General features: G+C 33.3%; 2 protein-coding genes across 2 annotated transcripts; one reads left to right on the plus strand and one right to left on the minus strand.

Annotated features, from left to right (window-relative positions):
- Positions 1 to 1,280: 1,280 nt before the first annotated feature.
- LOC139520867 (G-protein coupled receptor daf-37-like) lies at positions 1,281 to 2,540 on the minus strand. The gene has a single exon (XM_071313878.1). It carries the CDS (start codon positions 2,506 to 2,508, stop codon positions 1,492 to 1,494), a length of 1,017 nt encoding a protein of 338 aa, XP_071169979.1. The 5' UTR covers positions 2,509 to 2,540; the 3' UTR covers positions 1,281 to 1,491.
- Positions 2,541 to 6,685: 4,145 nt separating this feature from the next.
- Positions 6,686 to 18,142, plus strand: LOC139520868 (transforming growth factor beta regulator 1-like). The gene is made up of 10 exons (XM_071313879.1): positions 6,686 to 6,835; positions 10,519 to 10,565; positions 11,341 to 11,434; positions 12,175 to 12,245; positions 12,803 to 12,978; positions 13,164 to 13,306; positions 13,627 to 13,773; positions 15,149 to 15,246; positions 16,101 to 16,318; positions 17,931 to 18,142. Exons 1-10 carry the CDS (start codon positions 6,686 to 6,688, stop codon positions 18,017 to 18,019), a joined length of 1,233 nt encoding a protein of 410 aa, XP_071169980.1. The 3' UTR covers positions 18,020 to 18,142.
- Positions 18,143 to 18,979: the final 837 nt, after the last annotated feature.

An 18,979-nucleotide genomic window follows, 5' to 3' on the forward strand; every position in this document is an offset into this window, starting at 1 on the left:
TTTCGTTTTTTGTTTTTTAAGTTTTGTTTGTTTGGTTTTTTTTTTTTGCATCGAAAGAAATTGTGAGGGTAAGGAAATGGATTTATTTCGTAAATGAAAGTCCCCATTTTAGAGTTCAAGTTTGCGTACTAGTTATTATTGTTTTGTTATATGAACTGCTTTATGATTCCCATGCACTCTGTAACTCTCATTCAAATCTATATTACTCTAAGATCTCGTGTACATGTATACGATATATTAATAAATAATTTGATTTTGGATGTGACACGTCTTTTTATTAAAAAGTATAAGCTCATAGACAGAATTGTTTCATGTGTCCGTAACGTCATCAACTTTTTTCAGAACTAAATTTGTATGGAAGATGAAATATACATGCATCTGATACAGTGCTTTTGTGCGGACACCTTTTCCTTATACATGTGTGTGTTGTCCGACTCCTCTCTTTTTTGTCTGTTGGTTTTTGTCCGACACTTCAATTTTTATTTTTGACCGACACTTATTTTTTTGTGTTGGTTTATCATTTATTTTGGAAAGGAAATTACTTATACATATAACTTGAGAGCAATCAATGTTAATCATATTCACAATCAGGATACTAGTAATTTTAGTTTATAGTATTCCCATGAATGTGCACCCTGCTAACCGGATTGTTCTTGTTCTCACACGACACAAATTTAATACAATATCTTTATAAAAACAAGAGAAGAAAAAAAAACTACACAATTCTTTTAAGATGTATTTACATGTCGCTATATCAATCAGCAGTCCAGCAGTTAAAGCATGACGACGGTTTCAAAACTACTTGTCATTGTGGTGGTCGTTTCATCCAATAGGATATAATCACTCCCGAAGTAATAAAATAAAATGGAAATGGGAATATGTCAAAGACACAACAACCCGACCAAAGAGCAAATAAAAGTTGAAGGCCACCAATGGGCAGCGAGAAAATCCCGCACCCGAAGGAAGTAATCAGAAGCTAAGCATAGAAGTGAGGAACCAAATATTGTTTATATGGTAATTTACATGATTCCAAATGAAGTGAAAACTGTTAAAATAAAATTCAATCGAAATACTAGGGAGTTTCTTCCTCAGGCATAAATGACATTAGTCTGCCTATATACTTCAAGTTTCCAGCGGCAGTTCTTCCGCGCACTTAATCCCTATCTACCTTTCAGAACCTTCCTTATGTATTACTTTTTAATTTGTTATCGAACTGAATATATATGAAATATTTGCCGCTTGGTGTTAAGCAAGCGAAAATCAATCAATGAAAATTACCGTTAAATACTTTAAATAACTGATAATGGAAAACAAAGCGATCAAAACACAACAACTTGTACATCACAAATCATCACAAACAATACATCGTGGTTAACATGATTTATCAATACATAAAGTTACAAGAAGACACTTTGCTATGAAAAAAACACACATAAAGACAAATCGTACTACATTTAAATGTTAAAATGTTAAAACGTATATAAACTGTTTTCATTGGGATTCTCGACAACGGAACATTGCAGTAAACTCCTTCCTAAACTTTGTTCCGCTCAATATGTATAACACAAAGCTAATAGCATTGTTTGAGTACATAAGAATGTTGACAATGGCCCACATCATGTTGAAAAACGCGCTATCTCTTCCCTTTAATGTATCCCTCAAATGTTCATATTGTATCAAATATATACTTATTGGTATGTTGCAAACGAGAAACACTGAGTTCAAAGTAAACAGAGTAATACTCATTGATGCTAGTTTCGAAGACTGCGTGACACTAGATGGCGTTGTTACTGGTGAAATACGGCGATGGATCGCACGCTTATGCTGAACCACTTTTATAATGATAAACAAATTTCCAGTAAATAAAATACAAAATGGAAAAAGAAAAAACACAATTAAATAAATCCAGGGCCATGTTGATGTGAAAAACTTCTTGTAGCTTTTTGACATGTAAGTACATTTGGTAATTGATTCCGTGCCGTTAATGATTTCTACATAGTCCCCGATTCCATAAACAATATGACTGTTTATTGCTAAAAGACAGCATGCTATAGCTACTAAACTTACAACAGCAGTGTGTCGTGAACATTTGTATTTACCAGAAACTGGATACCAAACAGCACATAACCTCTCTATGGTGACGGCCACTTGAATCCATGCTGAAAAATCCAACGAAAAATACAGAATCCAAGTGTGAATCTTACAAAATGTATTTCCAATGTGGCGGATATCAATGTCGAATGTCATAAACATCCATTGTCTCAATAATCCAGTATACAGTACCAGAAGATCGGAAACCGCTAAAGCAACGAAATATATGGTACATACAGACTTTTTGAGGTTCTTTCTACGCAATACTATAATTGAGAGAATATTTCCAGTAGTTCCGAATAGAAGAAGTAATGGTGGTATATATTTCCACAGTTTCATACCGATTACATATTCAGTGTATAGAGTTATATCGTGAAAAACAAACATAGAATAATCGAAAGATTCGGTCGTTGTCATTTTTATTTTTCAAATGTCTTATTCTTGTTATTTTACTTTTTTTTTATATCAGCTTAATGACGTACTTGATAGTACCGTGTGACTAATGAGACTATTGAAACAATGTAGTTTTGATGACCAAACGACTTTTACAATTGCAATTTATGGTAAAATTGTAATTAAAGGTGTGTTTGAACTTGATTGGACCTTATCATTATCGACAATACAGTAAAATGGCGCAACTATTTGCATTCAACTGTTTAATAACCAAAAAATCAACATAATAATACTTTACCTAAAATGGTGATGAAAGCTGTAATCATTATTCGATTTACTCTTCAATTCATTGACAATAAAAATTACTCGTTATAAATTGTCAAAACCCTTGTATTTAGAAATATTCATCACAAGTGGATGCAAGCAGTATATATTATGAAAGTTTATTACAATTCCGACAGAAAGACAACTTAATTTAATATAAAAATAAGGACATGTGGTATAATAACCAATGAGGCAACTATCCACCAAAGCTCAAGTGAAGGGGTGTAATCAATGATGGGTAACCGCGCAGCCTTCAATGTTGAGCAAAAGACGAGACCATATAGTCGGCTAAAAAGGGACGACAGAAAAATATGAAACATTTGAAAAGAAAAAAAATAACGGCCCAATGTATAGTAAAACAATTTACGATAAACAAATATGACAGAAATGAATCAACGACAACTTCTAATCTACAAGTCTTCTGACTTGGGACAGGCACGTATACATGCTTAAATTTTAAGTCAAAGTAAAAAAAAAAAAATTCATTGGATTAATTGATGTTCTTTTTAATTTTGCTGTTTACTTTGCTTAAAATTTCAAAATAAAAGTTGATTTCATATTTTCAAACGAAGGAGTTACATGGTTATTAATATCGAGAGCGAGCCAGTTTGGGGTTACTAGTCTTAACATCATTTGAAAAATCTGTAAAGAATATCTGGGACTATTGGTATACAACGTTTCTGTTTCTTTTAAACTCATATTGACTATGTTTAATCAATTTTCCTCGATTGACTTTCGTGAATGTAGAGCCTAAAGATATAAGACGATGTGGTATGAGTGCCAAAATGAGTACTTGTACAGAAAGACTATCGACTTACCGTAGCCTCATTTCACTTAAATAAATGATACAGCAGTACTCAAGTCTCAAACATCACTTATTATAAAAACCTTTTTAAATATCATCCAGAAGAAATAGGGAGTGTTAACTAGTTTACCGTTGCCCGTATGTCCGTTCCGTGACATTTCCGTCGCATTTTCCTTAAAAACTAAATATCAGAGTTTGCTAACATTTTGTATCAATCAACATGTGAGCATGCTTTACCGTGTGATGCGTTTTCATATCCATCGAATAATAACTTGCTTTTACCAATATCTATATTATTATTAGTAAGTAAAAGCTTGAAGTATATATTGTGCATTAGGGGAAAATGCAGATTAATGAGGCGACACCGTGATATTTCATTCTTTTATATGAGGAACAACAAAAGTAAATTGTTAGAAAATAATGAGTTATTTCATGTGTATACAGTTAACTTTAAAACACTAACAAAGTTTATCCTTGGCACAGCTCATATTTGAACGATTTCAAAATCACTTTTCAGCCTGCATGGAATCAACTGATCTTGTGGTTTTCTTTTCGTCGCAAAGTTCTGTTTCTTCTGATATCCTGCCATGTCGAATTTCAGTTGTAAGCGATACTACATAGTTGTCTTATATCAGAGCTACAGAAGCAGCAGTTCTCCATACTTTCTCCATAGAACTGCCCACATGCGCCACAAATTGTAGCATGCTTAACTAAATCAAGCATTGGTATTTCTAGAGGATCACATGGGTTACAAATGTGTCGTGGAACTGCAAAGTGGAAAACTGCAAACAATATTAAGATGTACATCTGTATTACTAGTATGTATAAGTTAAAAACAAAGGATGACCTTGATGAGTCTTATCACTTACTTATTTAAGAATGACAGAAGTTATTTTGTGAAATATATAGTCGATAATGATGGTAGGTCCGATGACATATATCCGTTAACTTATAAGTACATTTAACTTAAATCACTTTCTTCACCCATCTCTTAACGAGTACTTTCATTTGTTGAATTGTTTTAACGGATATAAAGGTTCGATTCTTATGCGTCTTAATATTTATCAAATATTCAAGACTTTCCCCTTAAACGATCTTCCGAAGGAAAAAACCAAAGCATTTGTATTTTTTTTAATACCGTATCTATGTCAATCCTTTTTCTGCCTCTTTATTACGGTTGTTTTCATTGGAACAGAAGGCTACACATCCTCGTTCATTTGATATATCTAATAGTGGGTTATTAGTCCCCGAAGGGTACTTCATGAGTCCTCACTTGTGATGGTAAACTATTAAAAGATCCGACACGATCACTCTTTCTTTTTCCTAATACATCGTGCGAGAATGCATGCATGTGATCACTGGGGCGATTCAAAACGACAAAGTGTTGGGATTACGTGTTTTATATATTAAGTTGGTAGTTTCGACTATAGATATGTTTATCAAAATAAGAAGACTAGGTATTATTGCCAATGAAACAACTATCCATCAGAGACCAAATGATGCAATGATAGTTTACCCCACAGCCTTCAACAATGAACATACCGTATAGTAATTTACAAAAAGGGAAACAATTCAAACGAGAAAAAAATCGGCCATGATTACTGCGGGGGGGGGGGGGGGGGGGGGGGGAACACGAAAACCAATGCAATGATTATTTAAAACAATAATCTCATCATGTTAACTGTGAGCGTAATTCATTTAAGTTTTTCTTCAATTAGATGTAACATGGGACGATATTTACTAAGTTAGTTTTATAATAAATTGTGATTCATAGCAATGCACGAAGAACTCCACTATTAAAGGAGTGCAATTGGTATACGTGACATGAATATACAATATGTGTCGATACACATTATTGTCGAAACGAACGTAGAGGTTGTCAACGAGAAAAATTACATTTAACCTAGCATATTTAGTTTTTCTGTATTAGAAGTTAAACAAAATGATATATTTAACATTCCAGAATCTACTTAATTCATATGGCAGTAACAATTACTTGAGTGAATAAAAATGCAAAAATCACAAACAAATCAGCAAGTAAGTAATCTTTATTCAAAGTCGAAAACACAAATAAACATTTACATACAATAATAAATCTTGATTTATATCGACAGTGGAACGTTTTTAGTATTGCACATGCTGATTTATCCGTATTAGGGCTTATTTGCTCATATCATTTAATAACATGGAATATGGGTTCTTTATATTAGGACTATTATCACACGCTGATATATTATAAAAACATAACATAATTAATTACATATAATAAAAACATAGTTAGGCAATACATAGTTAACACACCATGGGTAATACAAACTAAGGGCATGCTTATAAAAACATGGAAGCATATTCACGGTAAGTGTAGTTTCCGGCTAGGATCGAGGTTTTTCGAGTGATTCGGTCCATTTTTTTCAAGTGTTACTTTAATATAACTTTGTATATTAAACCGTGACAAGCGTCTATAGATATCACGTCTTTTTAGAGATTAAGTCTGTTTGTTTACATTTTTGTTCATATTCACCAGAAAAAAGTGGTCACACTCGAAAAACCACGATCCTAGCCAGACAGTATACCTACCGTGATATTTACTATCCACAAACAAGCATTACAAAGCATTATCAATAAACTAAGCACATGAAGAAAAGACAAATAAAGGCGCTAATAGTCTTAGAAACACAAGGATGCCAGGCCGGTGTCAAGACTGCATATAAACCTTTGAAACTGATGATTTGCTGTTATTTTAAAGACCTGAAATGGTCTGATAGAGTCTGTTCTATAAATCCTTACTGCAGAAGTAAATAATTTTTTTTAATCATACAGACTATTACAGTTATAAAACCCGGCGGCAAAAACAATGGATTTGTTTTTATATTAGATCTTATCTGGAACAATGATCTTTTTTCTATCTTTCAAAACCTCTAAAATTTCAGAAAAGCAAGAGTAGCACCTCTAGCGTTGTCTTACATTATCTCACGGTTGTATTACATGAACAATTTTGGTAACTGATCCTGCTAATTTAGGTTCAAGCTCGGAGTTGCTGGACGTAATTTTGTAAGTTTTTAAAGCGCACTGATGATCGAAATTTTAGTTTCAAATCAATCAACCATGGCACATGAAAATAAACGACTTTTCAATGAAGATTCGGCCTTCCTGATGGAGTATCAGGCAAATCAGAAAATCGTGCAGAAATCTCCACAACAAATAAGCCTATTGTCAGGAAAGGTATGCACCATGTAATGGCGAACACACCAAATATGTATATGGTTCATATAAATTATTAATTTATAGAAAAAAATATATGGCACACAAATCAAAATTGAAACACAGACACTTGACTGGCTTGTTTCTATCCATCATGATTTAGAGGTCGACTAGTAAGACAAAAATATTCGATTAAGATGAAAAATGTTTAGCCAGCACTATTTATTAGTGCTCGAACTTACAATTTTGGTTACTATTTTTATTTTTATCCTTTTTTATGCTTTATCCTTGATAGAAGTATTCAGTTGGATATCTAAATTATAAACATGTTATACAGGTACAATACTTTTTCTTGCTTATGACAGATTTATAACAAGGACATACATGTAAGAGAGTCGTAATGGGGGAACCTTCATGAGGCATAAAATTATGGTAAAATATCTTGCCAAATGACGACAACGGTAAATTTTGGTCCATAACTTTAAAATGTACCTGATCTTTAAGACAATCTTTAAATCCCTGAAAAAAAAGGTAACAATAATTATTTGAGACCTCTGACAAATCACAATAAGGATATTTGGACGAAACACTGTAAAGTTTTAACTATTCTTCTTCTTCCAGGTAAGGAACCGAATTCAAATTTGAATGTATGAGGTCCTGTGAAAACTAACGCAATGTCGGACAACACAGAAAGTTTTCTCTTGGCTATTTACATGATAAAACGTTCTCTATATATATATACAATTAAAACTATGTACAGGATGTTACTGTCTAAATTTTAGCAGAGCATGCCTTCAGGGTAGCTCTGAATCCATCAACTGTGTCAGCTGATGTTGGCAGTTGGTTCCATTCTCTAATGGTGCTTGGAAAAAATTATTGTCCAAAGGTGTCTGTCATGGCCCTTTCTTGGAAGAAGTGGTTTTTACCTCCGGTCCAGCTATCATTTGGCGTCAGATATTGGTGCCTATCTATGTCTATTAGATCATGTTGGATTTTGAACAGCATGCATAGCCTATTTTGTTTCCTGCGGTTTTCAAGGCTTTCCCATTTTAAAGATGTTACCATTTTTGTTACACAGCCAGGTTTGCGGTCTGTGTAGTTGTTGTTTACAAATCTAGCTGCTCTTTTCTGTACCTGTTCAGGGGTTAAAAAAATTTGTAACAGCTAACTAGCCCAGGATATATTGGCAGCAGGATTTCACTAGCCCTGTTGGAAGAACTGCTAGTCCGTCAAAACTGACCTGCTAGCTATAGTATGCCTTACAAATCAAGAGTTTACTGCATAATACAAAGTGTGTGTCCTTTGTTTTGAAGGAGACATTATACACTGTATTTCATATTTTTGTTACTCTGCTATTTATTCGGCTGGTGCTTAATCTAACTTAGTTGTTCCCACATTCAAAGCAGATTTTTTTTTTGGCGTGCTTGGGGCAATTAAGGGCAATTTTTACAGAGCATCGTCTGTTTTTGTCATCAGCAACAGCCAACCTTGCCAAGGGAATCATTGTGTCCTAGTTCTGCCAACTGTTTTTTACAGGTAGTAAATAAGGTAAATGCGTGAGTTTTTGGCCAAATTGTAAAGATCAAAGAAAAAAAACAATAGATCAAAGGCAAATGCTTTCAAATTAGTATGAAAATGAGTGAATCTCGCGCAAAGGACTTGGCAGGCTTCCCGTCTTGGACACTACAAAAACATTTCCGCTTTTCCCGGTCGTATTTGGCATTTTTGGGGATGACTTGTCAGTCTCATTACCCCCTTCATCTACAGTTTTCGTTTTGAAACTGATGAAGTTCCTGGGGTTCCCGTATTAAAATATTTTGTTGCATGATTTTGTGCTCAAGAGTTGTGCAACAAGACAGGTCAATACTGATCAATACATCATACCCCCAAATACCGTTAATTGAAAATCTCGGCATTAGCAATGTACAATACCCAAAGCCATGGTATGAGAAATCGACATTTAAAGTATGAGAATTGCAATCAACACATGATACCGAGCAGCCAGAGTTGTTTTTCTATTTTTAAAATATGTACAACAGGACCTGTACAAACCAGTTCATATTCTTAGAATCCCGGATGACTTAATTGAATCGGATTGGCTAACATAGAATAGTGATGCCTTCTATTTTGGAAACGTCAAGAATTTTTTATTACTAGTCGGGCATATCGGGTTACACATTTTAACTGCCCGAGGTGTAAATGATCTAGTCCCGGGCGTCGGGCTAGTGGAATTTTTAACCCCTGCTGTTCGGTTGCTTTTATTTTAGCCTGTTTCATCAGGTAGTGTTGCCTGATACATCCCAATGTTCATAATCATGAATATGATAGCTGTTTTAAGGAAATTTGCGACTCGTGTGATGAAATAAACATTTTGCCGCCATTTTTTCCAATCAATAACAAAGGGAAATAATCCAATCATTAAAGTTACGGGTCAACTCGGACCACAACAAGATGAAACGGCACACTCAAAATCATGTCACAAAAATAAAATAAAATGAAAATACTGACCTACCTACATGTACCCTACTTTTTTAAAGCATGTAACCTTAAACAGACATATTTTTTTTGGCCTAAAGAAAAAAAATTATCCACTTCATGGTCTAGTGGATAAGACTTGTAAGTTACATGTATTGATACAGTACTGAAGGTCCAAGGTTCAATTCTGACTCCATTCTTTGGAAATTTCAGAACATTAGATTTTCACACAAATCTCTGGTACTAAGACCCAAGTTTGAACCAGAAGAAGTACCCCAGTGGCCCAAGACGAAGATAAATCTGTTGATATCTCTTTGATTTGTCTTTTCCTGCAAAGCATCCCAACGATTCTTTCCTAGTACTTTGGCTTCCTACAACATAATAACAGACTTTTCCTGCCAAGCATCCCAACGATTCTTTCCTAGCACTTGGGCTTCCTACAACATAATAACAGACTTTTCCTGGTGTCCTAGCACTTCCTTTGTGATACATGTATGATGGATACAAAATGTATTGTCAAAACAGTTTTATACATGTGAATATTGTTAAATTCTGATTTCTATATGTTAATGACACATCTCCATTATTCCTGATAGGGAGTGGACATTTGTACACAAATTCCACTGTACCCATGAAGCTCTCGAGAGGTGCTCTTGAAATAATTGAGGGATGTTTGTAGTGTTCACATTAAAATAAATTTTATAAAAAGATGATGACAGTCATGACAGTATCCATATTGCATGGTGCCCTTGGTTTGTTACCCAGTATTATTTTGCTTAATCAATTTACGACCATTGAACAGCTCTATATACATGTATATACTACTATTGCCTTTATTCCTAACAGGAAACCCATTAGTCATGTTTATAATGATTTAGGTATTCAATAATCTTTTCTAAACTAGTTATATAGAAAATCAATACCAACCCATGGAATTTATAGAGTGTTGTTTTTATTTGTATGACCTCCTACCCTCTAGTGAAGGGGGCATAAAATAAAACTTGACCATCCAGTGTCCATTTGTTCTTCCTTTTGTCCCATTTTCATTTCTGCACCCTTACTTAGCTTTTTTCATCCAAATTTTATGAAACTCGTACACAATCCTAAGAACCAAAACTCAAATAGAGTTAAAATTTGGGCACTTACTGTTTTAGAATAATGCCTAAGTTGACCACAGCGTGGTAGACTTTGAATCTATTTATAAACAACACATCTTTTTTTTGTTTCAGATAAGAAGTAATTTGCCTGGTAGTTTGTTACAGCAGCAAGCTTCAAGGTAGATATGTTTGTACAATGTATACATTTATCTTTCCTCATAATAAAAAAGGGTAATCACACAAATTTTGTTATTGCATACTGAATATTTTAATTCTTTAAATTTGATATTCTTATTACATTATACACTTTAAAATTCCCCTCTTTCAAAATTCATGAACATCATGGTTCCAGTGAAACTACAATTTTGAAAATGACTGTCATACTTTTGGTCTTACCCCCATCCTCTTAAAAATGTCGATTGAAAACATTGAAATGGTCAGTGTTCAAATCATCATTATAAATTTGTTGAGATACATTGGTTTCTATTATACTTATCATTTCACTAGTAACAATATATACAGAAAGTTTTTGTTGGTCATTGTTGGTATTGAAATAGCATTTTTTTTTCAAGAATGAAAATTTGCATGGAATTATCAAAGGTCGAATGAGAATTTGCATGGAATTATCAAGGTTGAATGAAAATTTGCATGGAATTATCAAGGTTGGGTGAAAATTTGCATGGAATTGTCAAGGTCGAGTGAAAATTTGCATGGATTTATCAAGGATGGAAATTTGTATGGTTTTCTCAATGACAAAAACTTCCATCATGCAAATTGCTAATGACTTTTTTCTGTAACAGTCTTCATTTAAATAACCACTTTTTTTCAACAAGACCGTAAGTGTTGTACACAATCATTTTAACTGAACTGGTGCTATCTTATATTATTTCTTCATAATTTTATACATGTATGAATACTTGTTTTGAAACCTGGCTACAAACCTTTTTTTTTTAGATTAACCAGTGGAGTATCATCACGTTCTCTTGCACAGAAACAGTATTACAGAAAACTCAAAAGATTGAAGAAAGTTGTCAAAGATCTTATATTTGTAAGTATTGTTAAAAGTCCTGCACAATCCAGGACATCCTCTCAAACATGTCAAAAGGAATGGATGATGCTTGTTCATGTACTGCTAAATCATGTTTTATGATTAAAGATAAACATAAATGTTAATAATTATCTTACCTCCTATACATTTCCAGGAATATGATTGGTTAAAAGCGTCTGCGTGCAAACCGTGTATATTTGATATTAGGTTAGTAGGGAGGCGGGGCTTATCTCATACACGGTTAGCAGTGAAGTTACGTCCCTTTATATTCCTTATTAGGTAAGAAGGGGGCGGGGCTTATTTCATACATGGTTAGTAATGGTGTTATGTCCCTTTGTAAAAAACAAAACAGTACTGAGAAAAAATCTTAAAAGTTCCAACAGACGAAGAAATTGATGATTAAGATTGAAACAAATTCATAAAACACATTTAAACCTTACAAGTTGTTATTGTTGGCATCTGTTTTTGTAGGATCAATGGAAGTATTTTTTTAGCGCTAACAGTATTGAAGACTTGCTCGTTTTGAGAATCACTAGTCTTAATTTCACACGTTAAGATAGTCTGTAAGATAAATTCGTTACATAGTGTGCCAGTGACGTAATACAGTATATATGGGGTCAGTAAATTCCATATGGGGTGAGAGCGTATTTTAGCGACTGAGAGCTATCAAGTTAAGCAAAATTATCTTAAGTTAGTTTTTGCTGTAATTAAACTATAATTATTTTTGCTGTATTTTTCAGGTTAATGCTGCCATATGTGATGAAGTTGTGAGAGTAGAGGAAAAAGTTGCCAAAGTCAAAGAAGAAAGGAGGTAAAATGTGTGGATAGGAATAGATATTCATTTATTTTAATGGGTACCGGTACAAAATTTTGTGAATTGAGGGAAACTGTATTTCAATTTGTCATCGATATATGATTTTGTGGTTTTGCAAAAGACTGCATATATTTATAAAGAAAATTTGTAATTCTTTGGAAATTTGATTCTTTATTCCCAATACCCATGTATTCCACAAAAATTGTTATCGAACAAATAAATATGAGTGCACAGTAATATACTACTATAGAAATATTTGTATATATATTAGATGGTGATAAGGTTATACACTTATTGAATTAAATGAAGTGTGGGTTATAGAACAATGGTACATATATGCATTAACACACCTAAACTGAAAAAACTTCTAGAAATCAACATAGACCTTCAACAGTGAACAAATGTTATACCTAACTTTAAGCTCTCAATATTAATGAAGAGGCTTCTTTGTCTTGACAATGATAGTATAAGACAATATAGTATGATTTCCAATGTGACAACTATCCACCATAGACAAAATGATGAAGATGTAGATTTTTTTTTTGTCATTTCAGATTTCTTTTAAGGAAAGTTCTACATTATCAGTCCCAGTCAGATATTCCAGCTGCTATCAGTAAAACTCCTCCATCAATTGTCAAAGTGAAGGAAGAACCTATTGACACACAGACCAAGGCTAAACCAAAGAAAAAACCTGACAAGAAACGACCACCAACTACTAAACAAATACTAGGTAATTAAGGTTGAGAGCTGTGGATAACACCAACACATTAAGAAATCAAAGCTGTTATATTCATTATATTCTAGTTTACAAGCTGACCATATGGATAATGCATATTAAAGAAGAAAATGAAATGTTTTATATGATCATGCCATATATCTTTCTATGATTAATTTAATAATACATTGTACTTACAGAAGGGTTACCTCCACCCAAACCTAAGAAAGGAGGTAAAAATCAGCCAACAAAGAAAGTTATACCTCCATTACAGCTGGATTCATTAGGGAGACCCGTCTTTCCTCTGATTATAGGAGACTTAACAATACACAGCATTGGAGAGGTATATATGTTACACTGGTCACATCACATGTTGTAAAGTCATTAGGAGCATTTTTTAATTTCTGTAGAATATCTTTTTTTGTTTGCCGATACTTTTTCAATATCTATGAGTTACTATAAGTACAGCCTGTTTTCTGATACTTCGATATTTTGAATGATCTGATAATTTTTATTACACATTCCTTAAATACTACAGAATAACTTTATCATTGGTCAGACATCTACTGACTATTTTGTGATACTTTAGACAGGTTACATTACTTTATAGTTTTAGTGTATGTTTAGACACTGTGTAAATAATACATTTTGTTTTGTTTACAGATTGTGGTAGACAGACCAGGATTTCATTCTGTATCTAATATCTATCCTGAGGGGTTCTGTAGTACCAGAGTATATGTTGATGTTAATAATGTAGACAATAGATGTTTGTACACATGTAAAATATCTGATGGTGGAAAAGGACCAGTGGTAAGTCTATCCTGAGAGGTTCTGTAGTACCAGAGTACCAAAAAGGGGGGGGGGGGGGGGGGGGGGGGGGGGGGGCTGCAAGAAATTTTAAATCCTCAATTGAATAAACAAGAAATCTGCTATAACCTATTACATTTATCAACTATTTTCAGCTTATTAACGACACACATTCGTGTATCTGCTTTTTCATGGTTACAAGGGGATAGCTGGAAAGCATCTGTATTGAAATTGCAAAGAAAATTTTTCCCCCTAAGTAACATTAGTATTTTTATTAGTCGCTAAAGAAGCAATTATATGTTTTGTTAAACAGAGTTTACCATGATGCTGTGGTTACTACAACTAAAAACTAAGTATATATGTTCTTACCATATAACATTTTTAGAATAAATGTAAACTCACATTTTTGTGGTTCAAAGAATCTGGATATGTGATGTGATATATCAAAAGGATATTTTACTCTGTTCAGGGAATCTAGTTGTCATTGATTGTAATGTTTGTCCTGGTTCAATGAACAAATGTTATCTAGAATGAAGTATTTTTGAATGTATATATGAAAAAAAACATTGTTTGTCTTTAATTTCATACAATTTATTTAAGATCTGAAGTGTTTATCTGTGTCATCTATTTCTTTAAATTTGGAACACCATATGTATGTGCACATATTCTGTATATTGACCCCTTGTACATTTGTATGGAGCACTACCATGAGATTGTCCACATTTGTATGGAGCACTACCATGAGATTGTCCACATTTGTATGGAGCACTACCATGAGATTGTTCACATTTGTATGGAGCACTACCATGAGATTGTCCACATTTGTATGGAGCACTACCATGAGATTGTTCACATTTGTATGGAGCACTACCATGAGATTGTTCACATTTGTATGGAGCACTACCATGAGATTGTTCACATTTGTATGGAGCACTACCATGAGATTGTTCACATTTGTATGGAGCACTACCGTGAGATTGTTCACATTTGTATGGAGCACTACCATGGGATTGTTCACATTTGTATGGAGCACTACCGTGAGATTGTTCACATTTGTATGGAGCACTACCATGAGATTGTTCACATTTGTATGGAGCACTACCATGGAATTGTTCACATTTGTATGGAGCACTACCGTGAGATTGTTCACATTTGTACCAAGGAAGATAACTGAATCATTCAATGAATCAATTTTTAATATTGAAAAAAAACTTGGTCTCTATCAATAGTTGGGTAACAAAACACACAACCCTCTGTAGGTAGAATATCCATATCTAACAGAAACACTAGATCCATGTAGTTTGTGTATATTTTCATAGATAGATTGCATCATAAAAAATGTCTTCGGTTGTATTTTATACTTTGTATGTCTTTGTAGTTTGAGATAGCATCAGAAGAGAGTCCTGGTGTGGTATTCTATAGCAGATCAATATCTGATTGTCATAATCAACTAATTAAAGCAGTTAAGAAAAACAAGTAAGTGCTGGTGTGATAAATATGACATCAAAGTCAAGTTCAACGAGGATCTTCATATTCAGGGTCTTTTTTTAATGGTTAAAGGGAGGGTTTAAATATTACTACTTGTTCTAAATATGCATGACACATTTGCCACTGGACAATACACAGGACACTTAGTAAATGATATTAGTTGTAATTTTTATTTGTCTCTGCTTGACAAAGATAAAAAGAAAACTAGACTTTCAATTGAGATACAATCTTGCCCACCCATCAGCCATGTTCTATACACTTTGAAACTTTTGTTTAGTGTACATGTTCAAGTTTGTAATAACGTCAGTTTAAGGAGAACCTCTTTCATATAAGTCAATAGTATACACTGATATTAGCATTGTCATATCTCACTTCCTTGAAGATTATTTGGTCATGGTTCATTGAATGGTTGGCATAGTTTACGAAATAAACTTACAATTAAATATTCAGGTCAACAGCACATTATACTAAAATATAGGTTCTCTCTAGACCAAATTTTTTAAAAGGAACAAATATATGAAATGCCAAGTGTTATCACACAATTACAAGTGTCTAAATTTATAACTATCTGGAAGAACTTGTCAAAAGTCGAAATAACAGTAAGAAAATATCTCAGAAAATAGAAGACCAGGTGGTGACAGACAACTATAATAGGTTATATGTAGGGGAAAGTTAGAAAAATGTAAAAATAGGAACTGATGTAATACAATTTTGCACAACTTGCACAAGTGGGAATATCAATAGTAAATGAACTCCCAAGTCTTATCTAGTCTAAACATGCTTAAGGATATGAAAACGTAAACAAATCATATGTATAATAATGCAATCTTTTCTGATTTCAGAAAATTAGAATTTTTAGAACAAACAGGAAAAGGAGCTGATTTCTTTGGTTTATCACATCCCGTTACACAAAACTTAATACAAAGTTGTCCTGGTTCTAAACGTTGTACAGGATACAGATGGGTCAAATTTGAAATCAACAAAAATGCAGACACTGTAGAAATGGATGCCCTTGATCCTACAACTAGTCACACAGCTCTTAAAATTGTCTTAAATAATGGTGAGTTATACAGCTCTTAAAATTGTATTAAATAATGGTAGGTTATACAGCTCTTAAAATTGTTTTAAATAAGTTTGAGTTAGTCAAGAAACTTGCTTTGTTTACTGAGATGATAAAATTTGTTACGCATATATGTATGTAGTAAAGGGAGTATTCAGTACAAAATAAGATAACAGGATTAACTTAGTCATTATTACAGACCTACGAGACTGAGAAAAATAGCTTTACAACAATAAACAAACCAGACATGATCAACATATATATAGATGTAGTCTCGCTGAGTAAAGGCATCATCAACATATATATAGATGTAGTCTGGCTGAGTAAAGGCACAAAATGTTGTCAGGTTTCGAGTACACTAACTACTTGCCATAAATATGGAATAAAAGTAAAAATCACTATCGCCGTTATATGATTTTGGGGTGTAAAAACTTCAAAGGATGGCTGAAATGAAGAAATATGCCGGTAAATTATATTTTTATAACAAACATGATTATTTTTTTTAAACTGAGACAAAGATTCGGCAATTACCGCAAAGGACCCAAAAACAGACAACAATTTCGGCTAATTTCCTGAATGAAAAACACGACTTCAACGAAGTATTTCTTAATTATTCTTTGACTTGATTGCCCTAAATTTCAGTTCTTTACACCTTTGAAATGTCTGCTATTTATCTATAATGAAATTGATTTGATAAATATTGTTTAAAGCTACAGTTATTTGGTTTTAAATAGATGTGTAAAAACGGCGAGTATGTGTCCCCCATTGACAAAACTTCAAGAAATTTCAAACACCCTTTAATCTAACTTTTCAGATGATTATTTTCAAACAAACACCTTTTCAAGCTTAAGAATATTTCGCATTTGAAGTTATCTTCATATAGAAATATCAGTTTACTTCAAAAACATATAGACCTGAACATAAACTGTAGAAAACATGGAAATTTATGGCGAAAATAAGCACCTCACTCTAGTGCTTAATAATTGTAAAAGTTTATAAACAGATGGCTTACGCCAATAATATGGTTTTATCAAACTTTCAAGCAAATTTGAATATAATGGACATGGTAGATAAAATAAAATGCATTTCATCCTCAATATCATCAATACACAATGTACAGGTTCTAAGGTTTCTATTAACATTAGAATACCTTTCCTTCTCTATAGCTAGATTATGTGTTGACAATCTTAATTTGATAATACACTTTTTATAAATTTCATGTATGAGTTTACACAAATATGACTGCAAAGAAAAATTGGATATCATATATCTTTACAAAAAACATTTTGATGAACTTTCTGAAGTAGCATTAAACTCTTGTTTGACAATACCACAAAGTCTCTGCTTAATAACCATAATATGATCTTTACATAAAGAATTTTGTGAATACCACAAATGATTTTAACCAAGATGGAACAATTTTTTTTTAGAAAAGAATTTGTTAAAGGTTAATTAAAAAACACTAAAAGTTAATGAGATGTTATTAAAAATGTAATGCTGTATAACAAATGTTTCAAAACTATGTTGGTCATTGTAAACTGTTATAAACAAATATGCTTTATATTTTTATAAAGATTAAATTTATACATTCTCATATTATTTTCTTTTTCAGGATCCAAACTGCCAGAACCATCATCCAACTTAAGATCTCTTTTGACAAACAAAGCTTTAATGAACACTGCCAAAGTCAGACAGACGTGACAAAGATGGAATGTTTTTATCATACATTATCTGAATAAAACGACTAGTTATGTAGATATACTTCTGTTCATAATACATTTTGATACTGAGATATTAATGAGAAATAAATGTTAGTTAAATTTACTTTCTGTTTTGTAAGAAAATATAATATGCTGGTACTTTAAGAAGAATGGATGGCAGTCTGATTGATATAGTAATCTTATGGCCACACTTAGCTTACAAGGGTGTGACATCTCTATAGAAATCCTATGGCCACACTTGGCTTACAAGGGTGTGACATCTCTATAGAAATCCTATGGCCACACTTGGCTTACAAGGGTGTGACATCTCTATAGGAATCATATGGCCACACTTGGCTTACAAGGGTGTGACATCTCTATAGAAATCCTATGGCCACACTTGGCTTACAAGGGTGTGACATCTCTATAGTAATCCTATGGCCACACTTGGTTTACAAGGGTGTGACATCTCTATAGAAATCCTATGGCCACACTTGGCTTACAAGGGTGTGACATCTCTATAGAAATCCTATGGCCACACTTGGCTTACAAGGGTGTGACATCTCTATAGAAATCCTATGGCCACACTTGGCTTACAAGGGTGTGACATCTCTATAGTAATCCTATGGCCACACTTGGCTTACAAGGGTGTGACATCTCTATAGAAATCCTATGGCCACACTTGGCTTACAAGGGTGTGACATCTCTATAGAAATCCTATGGCCACACTTGGCTTACAAGGGTGTGACATCTCTATAGAAATCCTATGGCCACACTTGGCTTACAAGGGTGTGACATCTCTATAGTAATCCTATGGCCACACTAAGCGTACAAAGGTGTGACATCTCTATAGTAATCCTATGGCCACACTTGGCTTACAAGGGTGTGACATCTCTATAGAAATCCTATGGCCACACTTGGCTTACAAGGGTGTGACATCTCTATAGAAATCCTATGGCCA

The sequence above is a fragment of the Mytilus edulis genome, chromosome 4, assembly GCF_963676685.1.
Source record: "Mytilus edulis chromosome 4, xbMytEdul2.2, whole genome shotgun sequence".
NCBI classification, from domain to species: domain Eukaryota; kingdom Metazoa; phylum Mollusca; class Bivalvia; order Mytilida; family Mytilidae; genus Mytilus; species Mytilus edulis.